This window comes from Prionailurus bengalensis, chromosome B1 (assembly GCF_016509475.1).
Source record: "Prionailurus bengalensis isolate Pbe53 chromosome B1, Fcat_Pben_1.1_paternal_pri, whole genome shotgun sequence".
Classification (NCBI taxonomy): Eukaryota; Metazoa; Chordata; class Mammalia; order Carnivora; family Felidae; genus Prionailurus; species Prionailurus bengalensis.
Window position 1 is genome coordinate 195,143,400 of NC_057344.1, and position 22,692 is coordinate 195,166,091.

General features: G+C 44.0%; 1 protein-coding gene across 1 annotated transcript in view; it reads right to left on the bottom strand.

The window, feature by feature from the left end:
* C1QTNF7 (C1q and TNF related 7) overlaps positions 1 to 10,267 on the bottom strand; it is a 107,200-nt gene extending 96,933 nt beyond the window's left edge. The window contains exon 1 of the mRNA XM_043572938.1: positions 9,751 to 10,267. Within this exon, the coding sequence (XP_043428873.1) occupies positions 9,751 to 9,778 (28 nt within the window). The 5' untranslated portion in view covers positions 9,779 to 10,267. The remainder of the gene's footprint in view (positions 1 to 9,750) is intronic.
* Between the last annotated feature and the right edge of the window lie 12,425 nt (positions 10,268 to 22,692).

Below are 22,692 nucleotides of genomic sequence, written 5' to 3' on the forward strand. Positions count from 1 at the left end.
AGGCAGACACAGAATCCGAGGCAGGTTCCAGGCTCTGAGCTGTCAGCACAGAGCCCGACGCGGGGCTCGAACTCACGAACCATGAGATCATGATCTGAGCTGAAGTCTGATGCTTAACCGACCGAGCCACCCAGGCGCCCCCGGCAAGTGTTTCTCAAAAAGGAACATCTCACAAATAAATCCAAATGTATGGATTTTCTTGAAAAATCTGAAGATCTGACACCGTGAGGCCACGTTGGCCCATGGACACAGCTCACCAGAGTGGGGGGTGTCTGCCCACTTCAGGGGGAGCATGATGTCCTAGGTCGCCAGGGTCTCTGCCACACGCTTATTCATTCATGCACACTTCCCGTGAGCCCCAATAGGTAGCTGTAGCCCTTGGCTTAATGTATTGATTCGAGCTCTGCTAAGGTATTGCTGAGAACACTGAGAAGCAGGTGTAGTTTCTTTCGGAGGCAAAAGTGTTAGAGCCACAATGTCGAACCAGGTGAGCCAATGGTGAGCACAAACCATCACAAGCCACACACACGGGGACTCGACTGGTCACATCAAGCCCAAGAGAGCCAATCTGAATTTTATTTGTCACTCTGTTTTGACAGCGTCATGGCAACGCTTCCATCTCGGCTGAAGTCCTTTCCCTTGACACCTTTCATTCACATACAAGTCTATTTACTGAGTTGGGGGTGTGCATTAGTTTCTCTTGCTTGCACTTTTGTTTTAATTCCCTATTAGTTGTCAGTTTGTCCGGTGAGAAGAAGTTCCAGAAGACAAGGAGGACGAGGGAAAGATTGGCTGGCCAGAAATACCAGGCGCCTAACAGTAACAAAAATTTGCATCACCTTCCAGCGTGTGTACCTTTTCTAACATCTCATTGAATACTTCCAGTGAATCCAGTGGGATAGGAATATATTATTCCCATCTTCCACGATGAACAAACAGAGGCTCAGAGTTCAAATAACTTGCGCAATCAGGAAGGGTTAGGGCTAAAAATGGCACACAGAGATCATAGTTCCTGATTCTTCATTTTTTTTTCTAGTTAACCGTGAAGAGAAGCAAGACCATAACACGGGTCAAAATAGCCCTTTGGACAAGTAAGTGTAAAAACTAATCTGAGCGTTTTAGATGGTCTTTTTATGAGATGGGTTCACTAGCAAAGCTGATGCAAAATTTAGCATTGAGGAAAACAGAGTGTTTAAATCAGAGAGCGTAAATTAGTCTCCCTGCAACTGGGGCCGTCAGGCAATATGCAGAGTAGTAGTTCGACCAACTCTAGAAAGCCCCTGATTCTCCCTTAGAATTCACTGATTTCATTCTACAGTCTTTCCTGCTAACCCTAGAGTGAGTTCAGATCCTTTCTCAGTGCAGGACTGCAAGTAGTCACCTTCCATCCCAGGAAGTTGACATGGAGTCAGCCCAAGACGTGAAACTTATCTGGAATCTGGTGTTCAGGTCTGGAGGTCTGTTTCAAGAGGGTCACGGGTATCCTCTGTGAACCCCATGGTGTCCAGGGGGAAAGCCCTCCCTGTAAGTGCAGGGAGACCCGGGAGAGGGTGGGAAGGCACAGAGGGACACCTCCGAGTATTTAAAATGCTAGAGAAAGACTGGACGTATCCTTGCTACTGCTAAAAGGCAGAACAAGGACTAATGGAGAGACGTTAATAAGGGCCAGATTCTAGGCAGAATAAAGAATAACTTCCTGCTGACCAATGGTGTTTTGCTGGAAGGGGCGGCCTTATTAAGTGTGAGCTTTTTGTTATCGGTGGCATTGAAGCTGGAGGTGAGATCTGTATTGTGGATACATTCTCAAAGTCTGAATATCATTCTGTCTCAGCCTCAGGGACAAACAGGGGCACGAGCAACAGTTGGTGTGACATTTTAAGGGCCTGGCACATAAAACCATCATCAAGAAATGAAAGTTTTTGTTAAGTTTCCAGATTATATTAGAATCATATAAAAGTGCCACTTTGGTAGGTATGGAAGGGTTGAAGTTCAGCAATTTTATAGGATCCAGCGTAATTCACACAAAGGCAAGGGAATGGCCTAGATTCTTCGTTTGTTTATTTATTTGTGAGAGAGACACAGACAGACAGAGTGTGAGTAGGGGAGGGGCAGAAAGCGAGGGAGACACAGAATCGGAAGCAGGCTCCAGGCTCTGAGCTGTCAGCACAGAGCCCTACATGGGACTCGAACTCACAGACCGCGAGACCATGACCTGAGCCGAAGTCAGATGCTTAACCGACTGAGCCACCCAGGTGCCCCTGGACTAGATTCTTTAGACCTATATGACACATAGAGAAAAGGGGTGCCCGATAAACTGTGGACTTCACTGTGCAGGCATTGGGTTGTTCTGGGTTCAACGGAGGCTCCCCGAAATTCCATGTTGAAGTACCTCAGAATGTGACTGTATTCGGAGGTAAGGCCATGAAGGCTGTGATAAGGGTAAAAGGAGGCCGGGGAAGGGGGTCCTAATCTAATTCGACTGGTATCCTCCTAAGAGGAGCAAATTTAGGCACCAAAGAGATACCAGGGCCGCACAAAGACCAGGTGAGGACACAGGGAGAAAGCAGCCCTCTGCAAGTCACGCAGAGGGGTCTCAGAAAAAAAACCAAACCTACTGATACCTCGATCTCAGACTTCCAGCCTCTGTGAGACAAAAATTCCTGCTGTTTCAGCCACCAGTCTGTAGTATTTGGTAAACCTGGGTATATGGGGGGCAGGTGGGATGAATGTGCCCAAGGAGGGTGGTCCAAAGACAAATTTTCAAAGGCTCTCCAAGACCATCCCGACGGATATGGTCTCTGTTGTGAAGGAAAAGAGGAGATGCTAATGATCCGAGAAATTGATAGAAATTCACCTGACATAAAAGGGTGGTAGTAAGTTCAAGGGATCCCTTGACAAAGATTCCAGTGATGTCCAATTAGATTTTAGAGTGAAATGGGATAAAAATCACTTCATCAAGAGTCTTTTCTAAAAAAAAAAATTAATGGTGCAAAAAAAAAAACTGAAAAAAATTATTTACCACCTTCAGAGGATGAGCTGCTTTGAGGACGTTAGCGATTGGCAAGGCCACCAACTGGTGTCTTATTGATGGCTCTCAAATATCATTAGGTTACATCTGTAGGATGTGTTCTGAGGCTGCGTAAACTATGGCTATTGGCAGATGAAAAGTCTGTTAAACTGCAAATATTTAATGCTATTTTATAATTAGCCTTTCATTAATTAGGACTAATTCCCTCTCCTTGACTTGGAGGTAGAGACGGACGAGCATGGGTTTAACCCCTCTTCTGCCTCTGTGGTCTTGGACGAGCCACCTTACCTTGGTCTTGTCTTTCCGACAGGAGTACGTCTGACTCCACGCTACAGTTGTATGACGAGCTGGGGCAGTAAATCGTTCTATGGGATTATTACTATAGTGAGCGGAGTCATACTATGTTCATGGTGAAAAAATAATCTTCATTTAAAACAAATTTTAGTGAGAAAAGGCACCTGTCCAGAGCAGGCCTCTAGACTGCCAGACAGAAAATAGGAATCCTTTCCAGGAGTCCATGTGGCTGAGTGGACAGGGTATGGGTTTTGGAGATGGGCACAAATTGAGTTTAAATACCTGCTCTACCTCCGTGTGCTTGTGGGATCTTAGGTAAGCTGCTCACTTCTCCTCATCTGAAAAATGGGGATATGGACACAGTATATGTAAAGCATTGGCGCATGGTAGGTGCTTCACAAAAAGGCTCTCTTAAGCGGATCATAATAATACCTCCTCTGGTGACAAACTTTGAAGGAACCACTTCATCAGTTACTGGGGCATGCATTTCACTGATGATTGTTAAACACCTATAGGGTGAGTGACAAAATAACTTTATTTGTGTTCTCCACCCCCAGCTTACTCCAAGACCGTGGCCTGGTCCTTTGTGTGTCCTTGTTTCAAGATTGTGCAGAGCAGGAGGCAGAAATTTCTTGACAACGACGCCTGTTCCTTTATTTTCTGAAAGTCCAAATCCAAGAGAATATGTTGGGAGAATGGGAGTTGGGGCACCTTTGAGATGGGATCCTCACCCTGACCTGGAGACTGAGAGCCCGGGGATGGGTACATCTGTGAGAAGCGGAAACGCTCGCTCTGGGTGGTCCAGGATTGCTCAGACACCAGGTCCCTGGATTGGATGGTGATCCCCAGTTGGAAAGCAGAATCCACAGACATCTAAGAGACAGGCAGTTTATAAGAGTGGGCATGACTGCTGTGAAGGAAGCCCACCCTGGTATTGGAGGTTGTGGGGACAGGAGCCAGGTAACTTTAGAAACTGAAGTTCCTGCTGGCATGGACTCGGGATCAGGTTCAAGTTGAAAATAAGAAAATAAGTTGAAAATAAGTTGAAATAATAAGTTAAAAATAAGAAAATCAGAAAATAAGGAAATGTGACACTTCTTGGAGACATGCGTTTGTAAACTGAGTCAGACCTACCATGGCCGTAAGGCAACAGATAGTCAAAGATGAATTAATTCCTACTGTCTGGAAGCTGACCACCTCTTTGGGAGCTGGAGGAGGTCACACGACATCTATAGGAGTAACTACCATTTGGAGCCCCGCAAGGTCCTGACGTCGTATGAGATGCAGGACTCCGCGGTCACCGGAGGTAGGCAGCTGAATGTTGCAGAAGGAACACGGCCAGGATGATGGATAAATGTTTCTCCCAAAGGGATACATTGAAATACACCCTCCCGCAATCACTGCGTGCCAACACCACTACTCTGTAATTGCCATGGCTGTGAACTCGCCAAACTTTTGCACACCCTCAAGTTCTCTTGGAAATGTGCCTGCTTGATATGAAAGACCAGTCCGGAAAGGTGATTGGATAGGGAACTATACAGTTAGTGGTTTTCATAAAAGTGCTTGGCAGGCTACCTCCATCGAGTTTGAGGTATCAGAAGGCCCTCGGAAGTCAATCAGTTCCTCCTGTCCCTTCCATCCTCCACTCCCTCACATTTTACGGGCTTGAATCCGGATTTAACAAGTCCTTGAGGCTGCCATTCAGCAAGTCCACTAGGATGGTCAAGGCCGTGGTGTAAACAGTTTAAGGGGACTGGGCCCAAGGAGCATCTCCACCCTTTAACTGCCGTGTGACACCCCTGCTGCTCTCATCTCTTGTCTGGACAAATATCTACTTCCTAACTGGAGATTTAGTCTCTGCCCCTTCTGGACCCTGGTTAATCGTCTTAAATCATCATCCGAATGAACTGCCAGGGAGTTACTTTCTTGTTTACAAACTTCTAATGATTATTCCATTAAAAAAATCTAAACTTTGTGGTTTGGTGTTCGAGGCTTTCTATGATCTTGTTCCAACAAAGTCTTGCCCTTTCTTTTCTTTTCTTTTTTTTCTTTTTTTGAGCTCATCCCCCCCAGCTCTCTATTCATATACTTTATTCTGCTAGGGTGGCTTTCCTGCTATTCCCCATGCTTTCCTCTTTCATACTTTTACTAATATTCTTGCTGCCTGGAATACCCCTCCTATCAATCCCTCTGCATCCTTTAAGGCCAAATTACATAGTAGCTCCTGTGAGGAGTCTTCGCTGGGTGAGGGATACAGAGCCCTCGATGGGGCTGAGTTTGAGAGTGTATTCTGCCCCTTACTTCCTAGGACATCTCATGCAGGCTACCGAATTTCTCTATGGCTCCGTTTTCTCATCTGTGAGATGCACAAGCCCACACCCACCGTGAAGCCTTATGAAGGGCACATGGGCCGGTCATACTGTGGAGTACTAGGCCTAGTCACTTGTACATGGTAAACATCAAAGAATGTTACACATTACTTTGATTATTCCAGGGAGCTGAAGGCTCCTTTGCTGTGAGCTCCCACTCCCTTTGAGCTCCCATAGTCCTTCTTGTAAATCTAGTTTTGCGTTTACAAAATTTTTTATGTTTATTTATTTTCGAGAGAGAGAGAAAGACAGAGGTGAATGGGAGAGGGGCAGAGAGAGAGAGACACACACAGAATGTGAAGCTGGCTCCAGGCTTTGAGCTGTCAGCAGAGAGCCCGACTCGGGACTCAAACTCACAAACTGTGAGATCATGACCGGAGCCGAAGTCAGCTGCTTAACTGACTGAGCCACCCAGGCACCCCATACTTTTGCATTTTAGATGTTGGAACCCACGTGTTATTGTCCCCATGAGATCGGTAACTCCTTGAAGGTGGGATCATGTTTTGGTTAGCTTGTGTCCTGTGCGTTGCCCCCTGTGAGGTACACCGTCAAACCACAGGCAAAAGCTGACCTTTTAGGTGTAACATTTGGGTATGACAACAATTTTCTTGGATGTCCCTTTTCTCTTCCCTCTAAAAGGTGACCATATTTAAAAAAAAAAAAGTCGATTTCTTTAGATATGAGAATCCCAGTCGTGGGGCTTTTGTTTCACACAAACATGGAAGACAGTGTGTGAAGAGGCCGGTAGAGTAATCTCGGGAAATGCATGCTCTTGAAGGCCCGGTGGCCTCAACCAACTGGATCAACTCAGCCTCGCCATTTTCCAGCAGGCATTCCGTATTCCATGTTTTGTGCAATACGCCTTGCGGGGTGGGGGTGGGGGGACATGGTTTTAAGTTCTAATGAAAACATTAGATTCTTTTTTTTTAACTTGATTTTTTTATTTTTTATTTTTGTTAATATGAAATTTATTGTCAAATTGGTTTCCATACAACACCCAGTGCTCATCCCAACAGGTGCCCTCCCCCATGCCCATCACCCACTTTCCCCTCCCTCCCACCCCCCATCAACCCTCAGTTTATTCTCAGTCCTTAAGAATCTCTTATGGAAAACATTAGATTCTAATGACCCGCTCAAGGAAAGACAGAGGGGGCAGTAGGAAACTGAAATGTATGTGAAGTCCTGCAGTAAAGAAACCAGGTCTTAACAGCTAACAAGAGTAGCTAACATTCACTGAGCTCCTATATGAGAATTCCTTTGAATTCTTTAACTTAATCTTCCAAATGCCTTAGCCCCTTTAAGAATGGATGTAATTATGATCCTCACTTAACAGATGAAGAAACTGATGCTCGAATGGTCCAAGTTCTCACGGCAGTTAAGAGTTAGGGCTGGGATTTGAATCAGACCTTTGTCACCCCAGCACCCGAGTTCTGGTCCACTGTGGTGCATGGCTTTCCACATCCTTGGATTTGCCTGACCATGAAATGCTTTTGGTTATCCTCTTATGAACAGCCCATGAAAGTGTTGTTCCTTGGGATGAACTTTGGGAAACAGAGCCTCGCCTTCCCAAGCTACTTGGTTCACGGGAGGAGCCATGAACTTTCCACTTCTGCACCTTTGCTCACTGACCTCTGCCTGCATGCTTGCCCCCCTTGTCTCCTGATCTTTTACTCCTCCTCCAAGGTCTAGTTCAGATGCAACTCTATGAGGAGCTTTCTTTGATGTCAGCGGGTTGATGTGCAAAGCCCTTCTGTGTTCTCCAAGTGTGGTCTGTCTGTCTAGGGCCATGTTCAAAGAGCCTTGGTAAAGTTTCTGGCACAGAGTGGACACTCAGAGCTTAGTGAATCATGATCTTCCCTGCTGCTCTGGGGGGGTTGATTCCTCAGCCTGGGGCTCTTCAGACATGGGGGTGTGATTGTAGCTGCCAACCTGGGCTGAGTCTGGTTCCAAACCTTCCCAGGTTCGGACAGCATGGTTCCTGAGCTGCTTGGCAGTTCACTAGTTAACAGCGTCCTCCCTCTGTGCCTCGCAGATGTTGCCTCTCCCCAGCGTCTCCGAGGTGAGGAGCACGATTAGGTCACATCGGCCTCTCATCAGTGTCCTTCTGGGGACAACCCTGACCTGTCCTTTCCAGGGTGTTGTCCAGGTTTCATTACAAAGCCCCCCAGTGGCTGTGCCTCAGATGAGTCAGCTGGCCTGGGGCTTCATTAGCAACGCTAATTGCCTTTTTGTTTTTGTCTTCTTTGGGCCTTCTCAGGCCCAGAGGTGGGGCCTGGCGGGCCTGGCTTCCAGAAATGCCGCCAGCCTCCACGAGAGCCCATCATAGGAAGTCCGCGCCCCACTCCCCAGCAGCCACGTCATGCCACACTGCGCATTTCTGGGCCGCACCCTTCCCCAGGGTGCACTCAGGCGCCATGCAACTGCTGGCCATCCCAGCTCCCCGGCTGCCTGTGATGAGGTCATGGGGTGGGGTCCTGGAGACCCCCCCCTCCAAATAGGGTGGGGGCTTCCCCAACTGGCCTGGGACTGGTGGAGAGGAGGAGATGGTAATAATCTTGTTTGTCCAACTCGCTGCTCCCTCTCTTGAGATTGCATGGCCGGTGTGGACAGAAATGGAAGGAGGAAGAGAGAGCCGGGAAGACACGGGGAGAAGGACAGCAGGGTGGCAGGCACGGATCCCTCCCTCCACTAACAGCTGGGGATGGAGAAAGGAGCTGGCAGTTTCCCTTGACCACCTTGCAATGATCTAGCTGCCGTCTCTCTGCTCACAACGTCTTTCTTTTGATCTTAACCTCTTTCTTTTCACTGAGACCACAAAAGCTAGGGGAGGCCACCATAATCCACTTTACATAATCAGAATTTGACACAGAAGTAAAAAAAAAAAAATATCCCAGAAACAGGGCAGCAGCTGGTCCGGCAAAGCAGGTAGAACCCTTCCCAACCCAAGTCCGCTTCCCGGGGCAGAGCCTCGCCTTCTCACCCAGGCCTAGGGGATATCCGTCCTGCTTCTGTACCAGTGGGTTGTGTAGACCGCGCTTGCCTGGAGGCCCCAGACCCCTCCAGCTCGGTCCAACCCACGGGGCTCTGTAACCTCCGCCTGTGAGTACATATGTGTGTGTGGAGGAAGGAACGCACAGCTCTGTTCAAATCGCAGCCTGCTGGAAGAATTTGGACTTAGATCTCTGTGGATAGCTAGTTCTTTGCACCTGGAATTCTGCCTCAGAAAGATGGGAAATCTGATAACAGAGACTTTTCCAGGGAAATAGGAATAACACACCACACATTTTTGCACCTTTCTACCTCAAACCACAGCATACTTCCCGTAGGACCAATGCAATAGAAAACCGAGGAATATCTGAGTCTCTCTGCTCCCTACCTGTATCTGAGGCACAGTCGAGAAGGCACAGCCACCCTACCCAGACACTAGCATTGTCAGTCAACGACAACCGGAATGCACAAACTTGGAATTGGACTTTTTTTTCTCCCAGGACATAATAGCTGTAACATCCTCTCGCGTTGTTACAAAGGAAAAGCCAAGTGATTTATTTAACTTTTAAAACCATATTCTGCAAAACAAGTTTATAAGAAGTCATAGTAACCACACTTAAGAGAATTTTTGGAAAGATATTAAAATCTTCCCTGGGAATGGTTTCTGAGTTAATAGAAAGATCACAGCTCCGGAAGTTGACTTACATACAACCGGACAAAAAAACACGGATCCTCTGACCTGGGCAATAAATGAGCCCATCACCCCACTAGTGAATGTGGGGTGCATCAGGCTGGAAATTCGGAGGACCTGCGCACATTTTCTGAGAGAAATGACATTTTTTCAAATAGTCAAAGCTATTTCACAGAGGTTTGGGTCAAGCGGAATAGAAGGCAGGAGAAGGCATGATCGCTGAGGTTTTCCAACCTCTTGATTTATCATTTGTTGACGTACTTTCTACAAGTTCCCCCCTTCTTTACAAGTAGCTGTCTTAAGTTCTTCCAGTATATATTTTTGACGAAGGCCAAACAGGAGGGAAAAAGAGAAAAAGTGCAATGAAAATAGGAGCTTACCTTTTCTAGGCGTTGCTGCTATCAACATTTCCCCCAAGACATGAGGCTTTCTTGCTTTGGTTGTCCCATGAATTTAGAAACCATTAAAAAATTGAAAGCAGGAATATGTGTATATTATTCGAAGCCGCTTCGAAACAATACAAAAAGTAACTCGGTGAAAAATAAAGTGCTCTTCTGAGCACGAGAATGTGTTTGAAGCTTGGAGCTCATGCTGTTGCATGAAGTTTTGCAACTGTCTTTCTCAGTTTAAACAACCTCCTGCTCCTCCCCGCCACTTGCCAACGTCTATAATTTAAAGCAACTGCGATCCTTCCCATAATACTCACATTTCAAAGAGCTTAATATATACGCTCGTTAGGCAGGAGTGGGAGTGGGTGAATTTCTTCCGCAAACTCCAGGCTGAGGCAAGCGAGAGGCAAAGGTTTCAGGTATCTGAGCAATTCTGTTTCTCTCTTTTATCCGTAGCTCTTCTCACTGTGGCGCTTGAAGCTGCTTTGCCTTTTCAAGCGGTGCCTGGAGACCAAATGGCATCGCTTCACTGGATGCATAAAAGCACATAAGGAAGTTTCTGTCTCAACTTATAGATGGTTACTCCTGGTGACATTAGGTTTAGACGTCACGTTTGCCAACACAATTATTTCCACGCAATTCTTCCCTAATTTGTCTGCTTGAAAACGTAAAATTAGTGTATGTGATGTTTTCATAAAAGGGAGAACATACCTAAAATGACGTCATTCGCATCGGGCTTATGTTAACCTGCATCCTGAATGTGAATCATAAACTCCAGGAGGGATATTTACTTTGCAGAGTGTGTCCATGCAGCGGGATATAAGTCTTGTGACATACAGTGTTACTGATTTTACTAGTGCCACCACCCTTCCCCACCTGCCATGAAACACCCACGCGCCCGTGCGCGCGCGCGCACACACCCACACACACACACACACCCTGAGCATTTGTGATTTCAAATTATAGCCAACTTAAAGTGTGGCCAGCTGAAAATGATGATTTAAAAAATATTTATAGTATATCTTAAAGCAGGTCTCGCTCAGTTCCCGAGAGATAATAAGTCCTCAATAAATACATGCCGCATGAATAAAGTATCATTTGGGTTCAGATCATTCGACAGTTTTGACAATTTGGGTTTGCACTGGGGAGGGATATGTCAAAGCTTATGCAGAGAGTAAACAGGACAATGTGTGCCCTTGCCAGACTTAATGAATGGTTATGGTATAGTAAAATCTCCTCGATGAATATAGCAAACATTAGTTAAATAAGTAAACCATTTGGTGGAGAATAGAGATACGGACACAGGTGCAGTCTATTAAGTATGCTATTAAGTATGTAAACTTACATGAACAAATTACAGGACAAAAACCTCATTCATTATTTTAAAACTATAGATTATTTTCCACTGTGTTTTTTGACTCACCTAAAGGAACTGTTATGCCATAGACAGAGGATAATACCTCTGACTGAAATAGCACAAAGACAGAAAGGATCTACAACTGCAGGGAAGCGGTCAGGTTTCAGATTTTCTTTCCTATGAAAGCAGAGAAAAAGGTCGAGTCTATTTTCGCTCTGGCTACTACTGAAGAGACGTCTATAGGCACGAGTACAGGTAGTGTCCCGGACCTTGATCTATGATTTTCCATTTTGTGACCTTGAATATGCACTTAATTTCCTTAGGAATTTGTTTGCTTAATTGTGAAAGATTAAATACAAATATGCTAAATAACCTAATTGTATAGAGACACACAATGCTGCATTTACTCAACGACCGTTAACTCAGCACCTCACTACCTATGGGTCCCTCAGCAGGACCTATTGTGAGTCACTGCGATTGACCACAGCGGCTAGTGTTGTCTCTGTGATCAATACCAAAATTGGTAATGGACGTAGGGTGCTGCCGTAATAAAAACCTACGCTCGGTGTCACTGGCCGGGTCGTCAGGAGCTGAGTGGCAAGGAAATGGATACCGGAGTCTGGACGAGTAAAGTGCCAGGTTTTGCCCCAACAGACACATGTGGTGAAACCGACATCTGTGATAACGTGCACAGCCATCTGTGCGAGTCACCCGGCAGCTCTAGGACGCGAGGCTGGGGGGAAAACATCCGCCGTGTGTGTTGGCTGCTATTGACTGCATTTTGCAAGGTATTTCGAGAATGAGATGAGCCCCGGAAGGACATGGCTAAACTCTACACAGAAATAAAAGGGAATAGAGAGACAGTACCTAAACTTCATGGTTTTTAGGAAGCTACAAATTTTTTTTGAGGACTTTCTGTCGCTGAAATAACTATAAGCCGGTACTCAGAGTATCTTTCAAGACTGAAAAAACAACCGCTCCCTCCAGCAGGTGAACTATTGGCTGTACGGAGGGCTGGCTCCCCAATACACAGCTCGGGGGTAGCAAAGGGAGACTCCCAGAAGGACGAACTGATGGTCACAGAGAAAAACGGACAAGGGAGCTCTCCCCAGAAAACGGAGCTAGGCCCATAACCTGAACCTTTCCCTATTTCTGCCTGGCGAGATATGGCATCAATGGCTGTTGGGTATCTCTCTGAAGGGACCTTTTTTGTTGTAGTTCTATCATCACTGTTACTCCATTTGTAGAGTGTGTGTGCGTGTGTGCACGTGTGTGTGTGTGTGTATGTGTGTGTGTGTGTGTGTGTGTGTGTGAGAGAGAGAGAGAGACAGAGAGAGAGAGAGAGGGCGAGCATGATGGAGGAAACCTGTCTTTTTGGGTGATAGAGATCCCTTTCCTTTTAATTTATAGACCACTGGATGGAGAAATGGCAGATCCGGACTTTTGACAAGCGCCTCACATATCTCGGAAGTCTGCGCTTTGAGCTGGGTGCAATGACCAGATGGAATCCGAAGAGTCACGGATTCTGTGTTTGCGTTCTCTTCCTTATATATAAGGAAAGAGGGGAGAAAATAGGTATTTAGTGACCAGAAGGGTAAATTATGGCAGGTAGGTTTAAAATTTAGTGATGTCAAGTATTCCTCCCTGCTTCCTAGCCGCCTCTGAGGTTGGGTGGACCATGTGACTGATTTCTGGCCAATGGGACGTGAGCAGGGCTAAGGGAGGGTTCATTTGGGGCTCAGGTAGTTAGCGGTGGTGTGCCTAGGGCACATTTTTCCCTCTTCTCTCTCCATTTGGCAGGAAGCGAAGGTGCTGGAGCTGCAGGGTAGAGGGCACCCAAACCCTGAGGCATCCCTTAGAAGATGCTGCCTGGGGGAACCACATGACGGCATCAGACATTGTGGGAAAATGTATAAACCTATGCTGTGTCTCCCCACTGAGTTTGGGGGCTTGTCAGAGTCGGCTAATGTCAAATACTCTAACACAGATAGCTGCCTTGAAAGATTCTTAGAAGATTAAATGAGGCAATATATGCAAAAAATGCAGAGCAGGGCCTGACACTATAAAAAGTGCTCGACAAATGATGGGTATTTTTATATTAAACGTAAATCCCCGCTTTCTCTCTCTTGCAAAACTAATCTAGCTAAATGTCAGTTGGGAACACGATAAAGTGAAGGTTTAAAAATTGTGTGCCATCGGGCTAAGTAAATTGGAAACCGTAGAAAGATTAGTGACAGAAATAGATGCTGAAAACATTTATTCCCCATCTTTAAAAATGCTTGCATTTATTAAGAAAATTGTCCACTAAGTCACTGTCAGATTTCACAAGCAACCTTCAAAGCAAGGGATAAAGGAAGTTATAAACTCCAAGTTACAAGTTAAATACTCTGTTTAGCATTTAACTAGTGTAAACTCCACTTACCCAAACATTTATTTTACTGTGTGTACAGAACAAGGCCATCATCCTGACATTGACTGTTCCAGGCTGCCCCTCAGTCAAAATGGGCTAAACAGCTTATTAATGCTAGTTGAAAGCTAATATCCCTAAAAGCTGCCCTCTACTCAGGCCATGTGTTGTTGGCTTTGAACTGCTCTAAATGTAGGTACAGAAAGTCCTAGTTCATACATTTTGGTTTTTTTTTTTTTAACTTTTTTTAATCTTTATTTATTTTTGAGAGAGACAGACAGACAGAGCATGATCAGGGGAGGAGCAGAGAGAGAGGGAGACACAGAATCCGAAGCAGGCTCCAGGTTCTGAGCTGTCAGCACAGAGCCCGGCGCGGGGCTCGAACTCACGAAAGCAAATTCGTGACCCGGGCCGAAGTTGGCCGCTTAACCGACTGAGCCACCCAGGCACCCCCATACATTTTGTTTCTAACTCAAGTATTTTGAGCCCTTCCCACTAGAAATATGGCTTCTTTCATTCCACACACGCTTGTAAAAGGGTCAGACCCTTTTCTTTTCTACCGTTTTAAACAATAGTGGCAAAATTGCAAACATTTGTCGAGCATTAACTATGCACGAGACACTGGTTCATGTGCTCTCTAAGTGTATGAGCTCATTTAATCCTTTCAACAATCCTATAAAATAGATACTAACATTATCCTCAATTTACACATGAGCACAGAGAGGTTAAGTGACTAGCGGAAGGTCACACAGTCAGTAAGTAGCCAAGCTGGGATTTGAATGTAGGTTGTCTGGTTCTTCCAGTACCTGAGCTGTTAAATGCTGGTTAAAACACAATCTCCACACCAAATGCAGAGAAGATTCATGCACCATATATTTTCCTTAGCATCCATTACATTCGAGATGAATACAGATTACTTGTGAAAGGCTCTAAACTCTTAGAGTCACCAGTTGTTATTCTTGGAAAACCTGCAGTCCTCTATCTGAATGTAATTATAAAGTTTGAACATTTTTCATATATTAGGGTCTGTGCTCTTATGGTTGATTTTATTTCTTCTCCTTTGCATGCAGGCAGCAGCCAAGTTTCCAATTATATCCTAAAACCCAGGTGGCTTCATCTGGATCTTATAATAAAGCCTTTGCTGAGTTCTATCAAATACGTGAAGACATCGAGAAAGAGGCCAAAGGAGAAATGAATCTTGTTGGAAAATTTCATCTTCCTCTTGGAAGATGTTGCTGAAGTTTAGAGATGGGAGAGTTAAGTGAAGTGTTCTTTATCGAGAGTGGTAGGGAATAATCTAGTCATAACTTCGAGGTGAAGCCATTCGGGGGGCCCTTGCCCTGCTCCAGAGGGTTAGATGATACACAGATGCCTACTGTGTGCTTGTCACTATTAGCTGTGAGGGACGGAGACGGGATAGAGCCGCTTCTGTGAGTTTCTCGAGAACTCACCTCTCATGGATTCCAGTCATGGTGAGCAAATCTGAAAGCCCCTTTTTACCTTCTTGGTGATATAAAGTAGAAGATCAGTTTATTGCCACTCATCAAAATGAGAAAAGGAGACTATCTGTTTGTAGATCAGAGGATAGCCGACTGGGGACAATCTAACTCTCTCTCTCTGTGCACGAGCCTCCTTCACAGCCGTGGCAGAGGCCACTGCATTTCTGCTTGTCTGTTCCCAGGGAAAGGGACCACAACTTCACCAGGTTATTCTCTGAGCAACAGCAAACATTCCTGCTCAGTTTTCCACACGTAAAAGCTGTTACAATCTCCAAAGGCTACTTTCAGCCATTCTCATCTCCCACAGGCCCATTTTCCTCATCCCAAGTTCGATGATTCTGGCTCTTTCTAACTGTTCTTCACGTAACATGACTTCAATTAAGGTGCCATCTTGATTGGCTGCCCTTTGGTGAACCAATGTCCAGTTTATTGCTAAATGACTTGTGAGCCCTGTGGTAAGCTTACCAAGAATTCAACAGTTAGAGTTATAGCCTGAACTCTGAACTGGCCTTGAAAAGTCATTTTCCTACTCTTGGCCTCTGTATGTATGCCCCACCTATGTCCCAGCGCTTTGAGGCCCAACACTTAGCCTTTGACTCTCTTTCCTCTGTGGGATCTTTCTTTCATGCATTGGTTACCCTCTCTTTGGAATCTATAGAACTAATAGGACCTCTCCCCTGACACCATTCTTGTTTTTCTCATGCCTGCTGGATCTTACTTCTTGGAGATAGCACATTCTCTTCAGGTTTAATATCTCAAAAGAAAACTATTTTCCCTCAAACTCACTCTTCCTGAGTTACCTAGTTCTGTCATTAAAACTACAATCCTGTCAGGTTGTCAGGATTTTAAATACTGCTTTTACACCCTCTTCTACTTTCCCCCAAAATTCCATCATAAAATACTGATTGTTTCTTTATTATGTCTCTGAAATCTGGCATCCCGATGCACTTATATTATTACAATTTATTTATCCCAGTGTTTCCCTGGAGTGTTGTCTGTAGATTCATATTCTGGAATGTTCCATGGGAAGAAACATGACAGTAAAATAAGTTTGGATGATACTAGTTATATATAGGAATCTCTTAGTCTGCTCAGGCTGCCATAACAAAATGCCATAAACTGGGTGCTCCAAACAGTAAAAATTTATTTTCTCATGGTTCTGGAGGCTGGAGATCTGACATCAGAGTGCCGTCAGGGTTCGGTTCTGGTGAGAGCTCTCTTTCTGTCTTCTTGAGGGCACCTTCTTACTGTGTCCTCACATGGCAGGGAGATAGAGTTCTGGTGTCTTTTCCTTCTTTCTAGGGTACAAATCTCATCACGAGGGCCCGACCCTTGTGACATCTAAACCTAACTATGTCCCAAAGATGCATCTCCAAGTGCCATCACATTGAGTGTTAGGATTTCAACATATGAATTTGGAGGGAACGCAATTCAATCCATAACATTCTGCCCCAGGTCTTCCAAAATTCATGTTGTACTTGTATTCAGAATACATTAATTCCATCCCAAAGTCTTAACTTGTTCTAGTATCAACTCTAAAGTCCAAATTCTCATATAAATATCATCTCAGTCAGATATGGGTGAGACTCTAGGCAGGATTCATCTTGAGGCAAATCCCTCTTCAGCTGTGAACGTGTGAAACCAGAGAAGTTATGTGCTTCCAAAGTGCAATAGTTGAACAGGCATAGGATAGGCATTATTATAAAAGGAGAGATAGGAAAGAAGAAAGGGAGAATAGGCCTCGGGCAAGTCCAAAACTTAGCAAGGCAATTGCAAGGCAATTTGCATTCGATCTTAAATTTTGTGAAGAAGCCACTTTGGTTTGATGCTCTGCCTCCAGACTGCCTGGGGGTAGTAGTATCACCCCACAGTTTAGCAGGGTGCCCACACCCATGAGGCTGTATTGGGTGGTGGTCTCACTCTTTGAAACTGTGGTGGAGGCCATCTTGCCTCTGAGCCTGTGTATTCTGGGTCTGTAGTGACAGTGGTAGCCTTGATGATTTCTGAATTGCTTTGAGGGTGCCTTCTTCCCTTTTCTGGAAAGATAGTACATGCTTACTGCCAAAGAACGATATGGTTCCATCCTGTAAAATCCCCCCCAAAAAAACATGACAGCCTTCCTTTATTTTCTCCCACCTTTTTTTTTTTCTCCTGTAGTCAAAGAGGCAGTGTCTCTGTTGATAAAATCCCATCTCTATTCCTGGCTTCTGTTGAGATGTCTGACTCTTAAAGTGAGTGAGCTCCACCCATGATCTCTCTATCAAATGCTTGTTCAGCTACCCCCTCCGTGTACTTTTCAGAACAAGTTTCTTACTTTTACGACATGCATAAGCCGAGAATTTTCTAAACCCTCAATTTATAGTTCATTTTTGTGTAACAGTCCTTTCTTCAATTAATTTATCTCTTTTGGCATTTTACTCCAAGCAGCAGGAGCGTGGAAGCCACTTCTCCAGCATTTTGCTTAGAAATCTCAGCCAAACATCCGGTTTTGTTGCTCACAGTTTCTGCCTCCTTCAAAACACTAGGAATATAGTTCAACCAAGTTCTCTGCTGATTTTAAGATTTTAAACAAGGATTACCTTTCCTTCACTTCCCAATAACATGTCCCTCATCTGTCTGAGACTTGCCAGAATTGCTATTAATGTCTATATTTCCAATTTGGACAATATTCCAAATTCATATTTCTCAATTCCAAAGTTGCTTTCAGATGTTCAAGTGTTTGGTACAGTGGCACCCTGCTTCTCGGTACCAAAAGCTGTCCAAGTCTGCTTGGGCTGCCATAACAAAATACTGTAAACTGGTGGCTTACACAGCATATTTATTTTCTCGGCGTTCTGGAGCTTGGAGGTCTGAGATCAGGGTGCCAGTGTGGTCAGGTTCTGATGAGAGCTCTCTTCCTCCTGTTTTAGATGGCTGCCTTCTCACTGTGTCCTCACATGGAGTGGCAAGAGAGAACTCTGGTGTCTCTTCTTCTTCTTCTTATAAGGGCACTAATCCTGTCATAGGGGCCTCACCCTCATGACCTCATCTAAACCAATTTATTTCCCAAAGGCCCCACCCCCAAATACCATCACAGTGTGGGTTAGGGCTTCAGCAGATGAATTCTGGAGTGACACAATTTATTCCGGAGCAATCTCATTTAGGGCATATCATTTAGCTATTCCAATTTTTTTTAAATGCTTAAAACAGCAACAATTTATTATTCTTCATGAATCTGTAAGTTGACTGGGCAGTTACACTGATCTTGGTTGTGCTTGGCTAGTAGGCATTTCTTCTGGTCTTGGTGGGCACTGACCCATATGTTTTTTGGTCTTCTGGCTGTTGGCTGATCCAAGATGGCCTTGGCTGGGCAACTGACTCTGCTTTGTGGGTCTTTTTCTCCAAAAGGATAGTGTGGGCATGTAGTTGTAAGGAAGTTGTAAGAGTCCAAAAGAAGAAGTGCAAATAGGCAACTATTTTTTCAAATTTGTGTGTGCATCAAGTTTGCTATGAACCTATTGGCCAGAGCAAGTCTGGGCTCAAGCCCAGAGTCAGTGTGAGAGAGTCTACCAAAGTCATGGACACAAGATGTGAAAAAGCTGCATCATGAGTACAATCAATCTTCGACTAACAGCTAAAATATTCCATATTTTTCAAAGAAACACTTGATTCAAAGAATGTTATTGGTGGTGCACATTATGATACAAATATTGGGCAAAGCACATTCAGAAAGAGGCTGTTCTAAAGTAATGAACTTGTGGGGAAAGGGAGGATATGTTTATCTCCCTGCTCACGTCTCATCTTCAGCCCACAGGAGACACAAAGATAATACTACCATCTTCCCTTTCTGCAATCTTCCTTTCCTGGTGTAACCTCCCTCTAATGAAGACAGAGTTATAATCTGCTGAGTCCAAGGCTGGCCACAGTTCATTAGTGGATGGAGACATAGCCAAGACAGCTTGACGCTTTTCTAGCTGAGCTTTTTTCTGATTCTGTGGTAGACTGGGGAATAACTGGTGTCCTCAGGGCTGAGCAGAGCCAGTTCTCTTGTCTACCTTTCATTTCCTGTGCTTAAGTGAGGTGTGTGTTTTCAATTTCTTGTTTCTGTGTGATAGTGGGCAAGTCAGTGCCCCACCAGGTGGGTCCACCACTGCTTCCATGATTAAGTAAGTGGGTTCAGTGTTGGCTTTGTGAATATAGGGGTGGGAGATGTGGAGCAGCAAATCTCAGTTTGAATTGAAATTATAAACCTTGTGCTTCAGCACTGAACATCAGAAAAGTTCAGCTTTTCTTCTCCCTGACCAGGGAGTGGTACAAAGGGGGCACTCGCAAAGCTATTAAGCATCACTTTCTTCCCCACTTGGCTAGTAATTCTTGGATACATAGTTCTCTGGGAACAGCACAGCCCTGCCTACAAGGACACTCAATGCTTCCAAGCTACAACCATTTGTCTCATGCACAGAGTACTTACCACTTTCTGCTTTATCTTATAGTTCTTTATGTAAGTGCCCCCCCCCCCCCACTTCATACTAAAGTATAAGTTTCTTGAAGGCTGGGACTATGTCTTAAACTTCTTTGTAACTTTCCGTTATCCATGGTGCCTTTTGCGATACCTTGTATTTATATCCATGCTAAAAATTTGCCAAATGAAACTACATAAGGGTAAAACTATATGAAAGGTTACGTGGTGAAAATGTGGTCAGAGTTATGGAACAAATTTAAGGTACGAATGCATGCTTCCATCTATTTCTAACCTGTCATGAAGTGCTACCAGATATAATGCTTCAGACTGGACGTTATCATGTTGTGAATCATATTGTGAACAGGAAAGAGACAGAATATGTAAACCTGAAATCGTTACATTCTGATGGTGGTTTATTGCCAGAATGAAAGAGGAAAATGGGAACAGAGTCAAGAAAACACTTTTGCTTGGCTTTGGTTTTAGGGATGGACAGAATGTCTGGCTCAACTTTTATTTTGCCTTCATGGATAAACTTGTACCTGAATGTGCAGTATAATTCTTTCAATTCACAAAAGGTCAAAATAAAATGTTATTTTACAACTGGCCAGAAGTTGAAATAATATATTTTCATTGATGATAGTGGTTCTTTAATTTGCAGTGTGCTTTTATGAGGTAGGTTTTGTTCTTCAAACCAAAATACTAGACTGAAAGAAATAGTTCAATAAGATGATGCAGATAGTAGTGTATCCTTTTGAATGCTTTCAAAACTTATAATAATTGTAGCACAAATGCAATGGGGTCTTATCAGGTAACTTCTGCTCTTGGTACCTGACTTACAAGCACAGCTACAATTTCAAATAGATTGGTAAGAAATGTGGATTTACTGGAGGTTTTGTGAAGAGGTAGAGAAGACTACATTGCACACTCAACAACAAAACTTAATCCAAATTAAACGGGGCTGCTATGGAGTGTCCCCCTCTCTCAAATTCATACATTGAAACATTAACCTCAATGATATTTGGAGATGGCATCTTTAGGAAATAGTAAGGTTTAGATGAGGGCAGGAAGGTTGGCTCTGCCTAAGAAAAGACACCAGAAAGCTTGCTTCTTTCTCTCTTTCCAGCTTGATCACCTGCAAGCTGGGAAGGGAAGCTTCATTGGGGAACCAAGTTGGCCAGCGCCTATCTAGGACTTCTTAGTCTCCAGAACTGTGAAATGAATTCCTGTAAATAAAGCCACCCAGTCTGTGGTATTTTGTTATGGCAGCTGGAGCAAATGAGTAAGGCAGTGCTGTGGGTAATGACATTAGGACACTGGGTATAATCCCAAACTGTCCTAGAGACACTATGGTGTACGATAACTCTACACATTAGCCTTCTCTCTTATACATTTGTCGAGGTCTTCTCTCTTCTGATCTAAAAGAGTGTCTTAAGGGGTGTCACCAGGGAAATGGAAATTGAAAACATAGGTAACAGTACACACCCCCTACTGTGGCTAAAATGTAAAAAATGACACTGCCAAGAGTGGACAGATATGTGGAGCAACTGGAACTCTTGTGTATTGCTGGTGGGCGAGGAGAATAGCACAAACACTCTAAGAACTGGTTGGTGCCTTTATACACAGTTAACTACATCCTTATTGTGAAACCCAGCAATCCCACTCCTAGGCCATTTACCCAAGAGAAATGAAAGACTATCTGCAAGAAGTGAATACAAAAAAATATTCCTAGCAACCTAATGTATAATAGCCCCAAACTAGAAACAAAACATTCATCTGTGATTGGATCACCAATTCTAAGTATATCCATAGGATAGAACACTACTCAGCAGTGAAACTACAAGCAACCCAAATGTTCATCAATTGGTGAACAAATAAACCAATTATGGTAAATTCATACAATGGAATACTACTCAAGAAAAAGAAAATGGAAGGCTGACCTGTGTAACAATGTGTATGAATTTCAAAAACACTTCTGAGCCAAAGAAATCGGATACGGAAAAGAATATACTATATGATTCCATTTGTAAGAAATTCTAGAATAGGCAGACCAATTTATAGTGAGAAAGAAGATCAGTGATTACCTGGGTCTGGCATCGGAGTAGGGACTGAAAACACAGGGGCTGCAGGGAAGGGCTCCAGAAAAATTTGAGGGAGTACTGAGAACATTCTAGATCTTAACTGTGGTGGTGGTTACAAGGGTAGACAATTGTCACAACTCATTGAACCATAAAACCATACACTTAAAGTGGTTGTATTATATACATTATACGTGAATTATATTTAAAGAAAGTTGACAAAAAGTATTGAAAAGAATTTTTGCAGTTATCTTGAGAATTCTGATTCTTCCCTTCAGTTTGTATATCCTCTTCAGAAAAGTGTATCCTGCGGTAGGAAGGCAAACATTATGACTATTGATGTTCAAACACTCCTTGTGTTGTCTTCAGTTCATTGTACCATAGATATATTTCAGATAAATATTGGAAAGTCTTGAAAAGTACCATGATTTGGTACTTGTTCTGAATTATTACCTATAAGCTGGCCTTATTTTTATATATTTATTTTCATCTGTTTATCAGGCATAAGGTTCTAAATTAAAAATTCTAAAATTTTTGTTGGCTCCAGCCATTCTATCTTTGGGAATGTTTTCCAGACCCATCTCTATCCTCTTTTCATTAAGTCTTCCATAGTCCTGGATATAAATGCCACATAATAATAAAAGTCCAGCTTGGCAGGAATTGTGCACCAACTTAAGTGAAGACTGGTCATTAAATTATCCAAACTATAAGCTGCCAACACAACTCAAGGGATAGAGACTGGCATCTGGTGGCCAGCTGTTTAGACCCTTTTAAAGAAAAGACACCAGACTTTAAAAGCCTTCCAGATGAAACAAAGTATACAGGTGGCATCATTTAACTTGATGACACAACTCATCATGCTTCAGAAACTGGGTCCCCAAGAGTTTTCCATTTGAGCTGTTAAAATGTCAAAGGAGAAAGTGTCTGATGGTGGGCACTGAAGGGTCTGGTTCAATGTTTTCAGCAGGACTTGAGTCCTGTAGCTGGAAGAGATCTACATTGTTACTGAACCCAGCTATCTTCCAGGCATGAGGTGGGAATTTGTAGAAAGTTGTCAACAACAAAGCTCCTCCAGGCCACCTTTTCTTGGCCCACTCCAAAGCCACCAGCTTTTCTGGCTTTTGCTCAATGACTGCTAGCTCTCCACCCCACCC